Source organism: Chaetura pelagica, unplaced genomic scaffold (genome assembly GCF_000747805.2).
Source record: "Chaetura pelagica isolate M959 unplaced genomic scaffold, ChaPel_1.0 scaffold101, whole genome shotgun sequence".
Lineage (NCBI taxonomy): Eukaryota > Metazoa > Chordata > Aves > Apodiformes > Apodidae > Chaetura > Chaetura pelagica.
In genome coordinates this window covers 2,217,131-2,224,947 of record NW_009952564.1, presented here as the reverse complement: position 1 = coordinate 2,224,947, position 7,817 = coordinate 2,217,131, and the positions used below count along the sequence as shown (strand labels likewise).

The window sequence follows — 7,817 nt, the reverse complement described above, 5'->3', positions numbered from 1 at the left end:
TGTCGTTAATGATCAGGAAAGAAAAAGAGAATCAACTTTGGGAAATTGAAGAAGGTCAGTTTTAACGTCAATCATTTCACTGAGATTAGTGTTAAGAGAGTGGGTGGGCCATGCAGGAAGACATGGGAGTGGTGAGGAGGGTGGCGACTTCCATAGCTAGTGAATCATTGGTACCCTCAGGCATTTCTGCAAGCACTGAGAGCTATAAAACCTATACTGGGCTTGGAGGCAGTCACTTGAATGCAGTGATTTGTTCCTTCATGGGCAATAGTACTGAGCAAGTGGTGTACAGAGGACAAATTCAGGCTTTGTCAGCTTGTGGCTGCAAACAGCACCTGGCGTATTTATGGCAATGTGCTTGCTATGTCTGAGCTCCAGTTTGCCTGCTGCTTGTGACCTTTGTGTAGCTGCAGTGACTTTGCTGTGAGAATGTTAACTCCGGGTTTCTTGAGTGTAATTCTGAATTGCAGAATATGCCGTCAAATATTTGTAGCAATTCTGTAGTTGTACTTGAAGCAAGTACTCGACTTAAAATCTTGGAGATTGCTCCACAAATTACATTACTGGGAAACTGTATGTATCTAAGAATAAGTATATGGTTGAATTCTATGATCCAGAGTTCCTTGAAGAGCATCTGTGTTTATACTGTACGGAAATGAGAGATGTTACTTAAGAAAACTGTAGAAGAAGGTATCAAATTTGCCTGATTTAATGAGATACTTGTCTAGCTGGACAAAATATGGCTGCAGTAGGAAATGAATGTAGCTACAAGTTACCTTCACTGCTTTATACATGTGAGGAGGAGTGTCTTTTAGAAAACATGTAGTTCAGTAATGAATTTGTTACCAACAGCTGTTTATGTGTCAGGTAACTGTTCTTTTACTCATAAATGTGACTTAGAACTCAGACTTTTTGTGCATTTCATTAAATCAGTTTTTGATGCTCTGTTCACTGTTTCTGAAGACATTACTTCGAATTTTTTTGTTTGCTCTTTGAAAATATGTAGGGTCTGAAATTTTCATTGTTCATTATTCATTCAGGCTTCTTACTATTTTGCATGCTGTTCAAGGTTTTCTTTTACCTGCTGCAGAGGCCTCACATTTTTTCTTCAGCCAGTGGCCATGCTAGAGGATTCTCCTGGCACCCTGGTCAAGTGTGTGATCTGTGACTGACACTGTGTTGGCAGAAGCCCTTAGCATAGTGCTATATCGGGAAGAGCTGAACTACTTTTGAGATTCCTTCTCCTGTAAGCACAGCTCCTCAGCAGTAGAGTGGTATTATTGGACCAGTTAAGTGCCGATGATAAAACTTTATCTATGGATAACTCAAAGGTTGGGAAGTCAAACTGCATCTGTAAATTACAGAAATTGCCATTGTTTCTCCTAATTTAGATGGAATGTGTTCTAGTTACTCGGTAACAGCAGTTGTTTTTTGTAGTGAATGTTGCATAACTTCAACATGCTGGAAGAGTAAACTGTTCAGCACTTAACTGCATTAATTGTTACCCTGTTGATTCATGTTTTTTTACTTACTCCATGACAAGTTCTTAGCAAGTTTATACCTTCCATGTCTGACAAGAGCAACCACTGCTTAGTCACTTGAGGTAATGTGTTGGTTGCTCAGTATTTTTTTTCTCCGTAAGTAGAAGTCCTTTCCAAGCCTGTGCTAGCAGAAATCTCGCCCCTTAACTCTTTCAGCAAGTTCATAGGCTAACCGTGGTTTTGGTATATGAGGATGCATCGAGCAGCATGGAATTGTGTTGCAGACAAAGCTGTTTAGGTCCAGAGTTCATGGTCTTTGCCCATTTTACTCTGAGCTGGGTATAGGCTTTCAGCACAGTGGTGAGTGAATGTGGCTGAACTCCTTGGCTTGTGTGGTGCCACATGTCAGGATCAATAGCCAACTGGTATGGCTTCATTCCATTATCTATTTTAATAGCAATTGCTAAAAGTTGCCAAACTCACTGCTGTGACATTAGATCAGCATATGAATGAATTAAACCCCTTTGTCTACATACAGTTGTGTTGGTACTCTGAATTGATCTAAGCAAGTTGTGTAAAAAGTAACTTCTGATGTACTGTGCACCTGTTGCCTAATAAATCTCACTATCGATGTACTGTAGGTCTTCCGTGTTTCGTGCTAGCTATAATGGACAGGTGTAGGAGCTCTCAAACGTGTAATAGCAGTAGAACAATTGTTAGACTCTGGGTAGCCCATGTGCAGCTTGCTTATTCGTGGTAGGCTTGAATGGCAAACCCATTTAAAAGGAAGGTGACTGATAGAGAATGTTGACAAATTGTACTGTAAAATTGAGCTTAATTATTTCTGATTATAATATGTCCTTGCTTGCTCTTGGAATTTACATCTTTAGATCATGGGGAAATACTTTTTCTCATAGGGGTTTTAGTGCTAAGGGGAATCTTAAAACCATTCATACTCAGTTAATGCCTTTCAGTATAGGTCTGAGATAAGACTCAAGATGAATGTTAGTAAAAGAAAAAGGAAAGATAGCTATTGAGTAATAGCAAGTATTCAGAAAACTACTTTTTTTTTTTTTTTTTTTCGTACCTGTTGTCATCAAGAGGTTCTTCTCACTTGGAGAGGAAAAAAAAAATAGGTCTAGACTAGGTCCTTTTTTAATCTTTTTTTTTTTTTTTTCCTTAAGTTGATGAATTAGGATGGCAGAAACAGTACTCCCCCCCTCCATGTCATTTGTCAGACAAGGGCTCATGCAAATCCTTTTAAACCAAAACAAAATGCTGAAACTCATGCTTCTGTTGTGAATCACTGTCATCATTGGCTGGCAGCAAATTTCCTTTTCTGCTTCAGAAAACAACCTCCCTTGAATAAATAAAATTCTGAACTGCTAGTTTAATGATATTGGCATGGCTGAGAGTTACTAAGCTTTTTACTCTCGCAGCTGGCACTCTGTCAGAGTTAAGTTGCTGTTTAGGTGCAGTTTCTGAACACTTTGTGGGGAAAGCACATCTGCTGAGGTTAAACTAATAGTTAAATTTTTCAGTGCTATCTAGTCTTTTGACAGTTAGCAATCTATGTGTGTTTAGCAATCTGTGAGTGCTTTTCAAATACACAAGTGTCCTTTGGGTTAAACTCTGGTATAAGACTTGTTTTTGAACAAGTTGCTGAAAGTAGTCCTGACTGCTGAGATATTTTTGTAATTGCAGATAACTTCTGAGCTATTTGCTTATACTCCTGTTGTAGTTAATTGATTATGAACTTCCATTTTTTAAATTGAGCTAGTTTGCTTGTTGCACAGATTATTTGACCAGTAGATGACAAACTGAGTTTTCCTTGCTCTATATGGACCTTCAGTTTAGGGGCAAAAAATGTATGGTGGACCACATAGAATGGCTATGACTCAAGTGAGGATAAGCAGTGGAATTGGAAAATATTGTCCAGAATTACTACATTTGCAAGAAGATGGAAGACGAAGGTGTGAGGTTCTCTGATTACTTGCATGAGGTACATGAAGTTTGCTGGCATAATCTGTTTCTTATTTGTGTATATCTTCAATGTAGCAATTGAGAAGGACTGGAGGGCTGAGAAGCAGCAGCTTAAAAATGTCGTCAGTATTAAATTTAGGGCTTGAGAAACTTTCAAAAACTGATCTTAAGAGTTTTCATATTCTTAGTTGTGCTATTATGGAAATGTATTGCAGCATGTAATGTGAAATTACTTCTTTGATATATTTTAAAATACCAAAAACCCAAAACATACCAAAGCAGAAGGAGAAACCCAGAAAGATTTAGCTTTTTAGTGTTTTTGTCTTTATCAGGTTATGCTGCAGTTAATTAAGTTGAATATGTAACTTAAACAGAAAGTATGAAGCTTTATTTAAAAAGAATTGATTAGTATTCTTTAAAATAAAAGTTGTGGGGTTTTGTTTGTTTAGCTTGTTTCATAAGTTAATCATTTATATACTTACATTGTAAAAGAATCCACTATATTTTGCTGTTTTCTCTATGGTAAAAGAGTTTCATGATTGCTAAGAAAATAAATCTCATGAGGATCATTATTTTGAAGAGTTGAGCTTTAAACTTGGCAATGGGTTTTGTCATCATTTGGGCTTAGAGACATATGTTTTGTTATTTTTAATGCACAATTTCTATAGAGTCTGTGTGGGATCCATTTTTCATGGGTATGGGATCTAAGTGACTTTTTAAATCTGAGTCCTAATCAGAATGGGCTTCCTGGTTGGATAGAGCTCTATCAGCATTTGTGTTTATAATGTCAGCCATTCAATTCAACAGTGTATTGCATGCATATGGAGGACTGTAGCAGACCCACGTGACACGTTGCAGAGATTAACCATCTAAAAAGCTAGGAGTCTAGTTTAAGGCAACATAAACAAAAACATTTTATTTCTTTCTTGCCCTGGGTGTTACTGTTGACTTTATTACATGATAGCGAGTTGTGCTCCAACTCCAGACTCCCTATCCCCAAAATTCTTGCATCATGCTATGTGTGGGCAGAGGTAACCATGGAGTTAGCACCTATTCAAGGATTCATTTCTGTATAGTTGTTTGTGTGGTCTGTGGTCATACTACTGTTACTCAGAGCTTGCTCTGGTAAGAGAGTATCAGAGCTTACTCTGATAACAGTTACTAATTTTAATGGGTTTTCCTGTGGCATTGGGATTGTGCTCTAAAGTTTTTGGTCCCAATTGCATGCACTTGGGCTTGTTTCAACACTTCATGCTTCCCAGGAACCAGGAGAGCACCATCGACAGTCTCAGAAGGACAGATTTCTTGTTTCTGGTTACAATTCCTGTTGCACACCTGACACTGTAGCAACCATTGCATTTGGATATTTTCCAGTAGTCCTCATCCGAAGCATGTGTTTCATGCAGGGACTGCAGTACAGGGCTGTCAAAGTGTATAGGATGGAGTAGACAGATTGGTCAGCGTGCGGTGTGTGTTGGAGTAATAGATTGCAGAATCACAGAATGGTTTGAGTTGGAAGGGACCTTAAAATTCTAACCCCCCTGCATGGATAGGGACACTTCCTACTAGGTTGCTCAAAGCCCCATTCAACCTGCCTGTGAATGCATCCACAACCGCCTGGGGCAACCTGTTCCAGTGTCTCACCACCCTCAGAGTAAAGAATTTATTTCTAATGTAATGTAAATCTGCCCTCTTCCAGCATAAAACCATTGCTCGTTACCTTATCACTGCACACCTTGGTGAAAAGCCCCTCCCCAGCTTTCCTGTAGTCCCCTTCAGGTACTGGAAGGCTGCTATGAGGTGTCCTCAGAGCCTTCTCTTCTCCAGGCTTAACAACCCCAACTCTCTCAGCCTGTCTTCATAGGGGAGGTTGCTCCAGCCCTTGGATCATCTTTGTGGCCCTTATCTGGAGTTGCTCCAAGAGCTCTATGTCCTTCCTGTCTCAAGGGCTCCAGAATTGAACACAGTACTCCAGTACTACAAGTCTCTGGGCTAAAGGAAATGACAGTAATGAGAAAGTATTAGTTGAGTCATAGTGTAGACTTAGTCTCTGCAATCTTAAATAATTTATACATACTGGGAACACATGTATGAACGTAACACCATGGCCCATGTCACCTGTTTGGTTTTTTTGGTACCAAGTGTCATGGCTTAACACTGGGCTGGCAATTAAATGAATGACAGATTGCTCTCTGTTAAACTCCTACCTCCGTAAAGGAAAAAGAGAGGAAATAAGGGAGAGAGACTCTTACGGGTTGGAAACTAAACTACACAGCTTTAATGAGACAGTAGTGATGAAAAGTAATGAAATATATACAAATATACACAAAAACACTATTGTGCTTCCCCTCCCCAGTTCCCAATAATGCCCACATCACCACCGAACCTGCAAGGCAGGCCTTGGAAAAGTCCTGGACTCAACTCCTGGAGTCAGTGGCAGACAGGAGCTGGGATGCAGGAATGTTGGGGTGCAGGAACACAGGGGTTGGGATCAAAGGCAGGTGAACAGATGGAATCCTTCCAGGATGCTGGCCATGGATGAAGAAAGCAACCCCCTCATGATCCCTCAAATGTATATACAGTATGATGTGTATGGGGTGGGATACTTCATTTAGTTAATTTTGGCCACCTGTCTGGTCCACTTCTCCCCGAAGGAGGGTCTCAGGTGTCGCCCCTTTAATCCCTTCTGGTTCCAGAGCATAAGATGTTTCCTTTAGAACCAAGCAGTGGCCTTGGTTCTACATGCCATTCTCTCGCCCTAACTATAAACACGGGGCGTTCTCGGTCCTAGAAGCAGACACTGACTGAAAAACATACTGTTAATTTCAGCAACTGCAGCTACTTAGAAGACACTTCACTGAAAAGTAAAGTCACAAAAAGGAAATTAGTTCTATCCTAGCTCAAACCAGAACACCAGGTAAATTGGAACAGCACTGAGTGTATATATTATTTCACAAAGACAGTTCTAATATGGTTTGCTGTAGAAATGCAGAAGGAAATGTTCAGGCAGACTTTCATGCATTTAAGTTTGCCTTAGTTAAGAGAAGTGTTGTATTGGGAGCTAAATGTAGGACATACTTGAAGTAAACGTAACCTTTTCAGACATAAGTAGTTTCTTCAAAACTTAACCTTTCAAAAACACAGTTACATGACTCAGTAAAAATATTTGCACTCTTAATTCTGGTTTGTGTAGCCATAGAGTTACAGTGTAAAGAAAGGGCTGAAGTTAACAATCTTTTATCAATTTTAATTTAAATAATTAAAAAACAAAGCCATGCAGATTATCCTATACTGTGAGCAATGGAGATGTTGATGGGTGACCTATGAGAGAAGAGATTTTCCGGCAGTAGGGATACTTAAGAAATTCTCTGTCTTATATGGTTTCACTTGGAAGTGCCTGTAGGATACAGTGCCTGTAGGATACTTTTTGTTCTATTTGGATGCCTATTTTTATGTAGGAACTAGAAGTGGTACTCATTATCTGATTCTCTCATGCCATGATAGGGAAGTAGGCCTTAAGAGAGGGATTGTACAGCAACTCTTGGGTTCCCTTCAGATTTTCAGTATCAAAAATCATCTAGATGCTAAGAATGATCAGGCTGGCATGAAATGAGCAGATATTAAGGGAAAAAAGCTGATGAAACTCAAAGATGCTTTCAAGTTAGTTTTACAGCAATCTGGGTGTGGTTTGGTGATGACAGTGGATGAGGGGGGAGATGAGATAGAAGCATGGTCAAAGAGCAGCATTGACAATTGCCAGCAAATCCTAGATGATCTTTTAAATGCATGTGATTCAAGAGGTGAGATGTAGTTAATCCTGCAGCTATTTTTTAAGGCATTACTGCCCCCACGTTGTACTGTTTCACTCTTCAGAGGGGTTGGTAGGATGGCATGTGTGTTCATACCTCTGTTTGTTTTGTTCTGCCAGGTTAGCTTGAGCTTTTCCAAAATGTTGATCTTGAAACAAGGCCATGCAGGAGGAGGAGAAATCCAGATGATGAGTGTTAGGATCATTTGCAGCTCTGCATTTCTTGAATGTGGGTCATAACACCTTTGATAAGGACAGGCTTTTAACATCTGATTACTTATAAACTAAAACAGTTGATAACTGATCTGTAAATCTAGGGGTTACAGGTAACAATGTTGGTTTCTGCAGAAATGCAGATGATCGACAAGTGATGCAGAAATTAAAGATTCATTTAGCGGAATCACAGGCCAGTTAGCAAAGTTTTCAATCCTTTGCTAAAAATGACAGACTGATGGTCCAGTGCTTTGTATGAGTGGTTGAATGAAGAAGGTTATGTGAAGGCTATAGAGGACTTAGCTGTAGTTTATTTATCTAGTGTATGGAAT

The 7,817-nt window shown here is 39.5% G+C and overlaps 1 protein-coding gene across 1 annotated transcript in view; it reads left to right on the top strand.

Moving 5' to 3' along the window:
* The first annotated feature begins 5,998 nt into the window (after positions 1–5,998).
* Positions 5,999–7,817, top strand: part of TOMM70A (translocase of outer mitochondrial membrane 70 homolog A (S. cerevisiae)) — a 16,506-nt gene continuing 14,687 nt past the window's right edge. The window contains exon 1 of the mRNA XM_009993389.1: positions 5,999–6,061. Coding sequence (XP_009991691.1) covers positions 5,999–6,061 — 63 coding nt within the window. The remainder of the gene's footprint in view (positions 6,062–7,817) is intronic.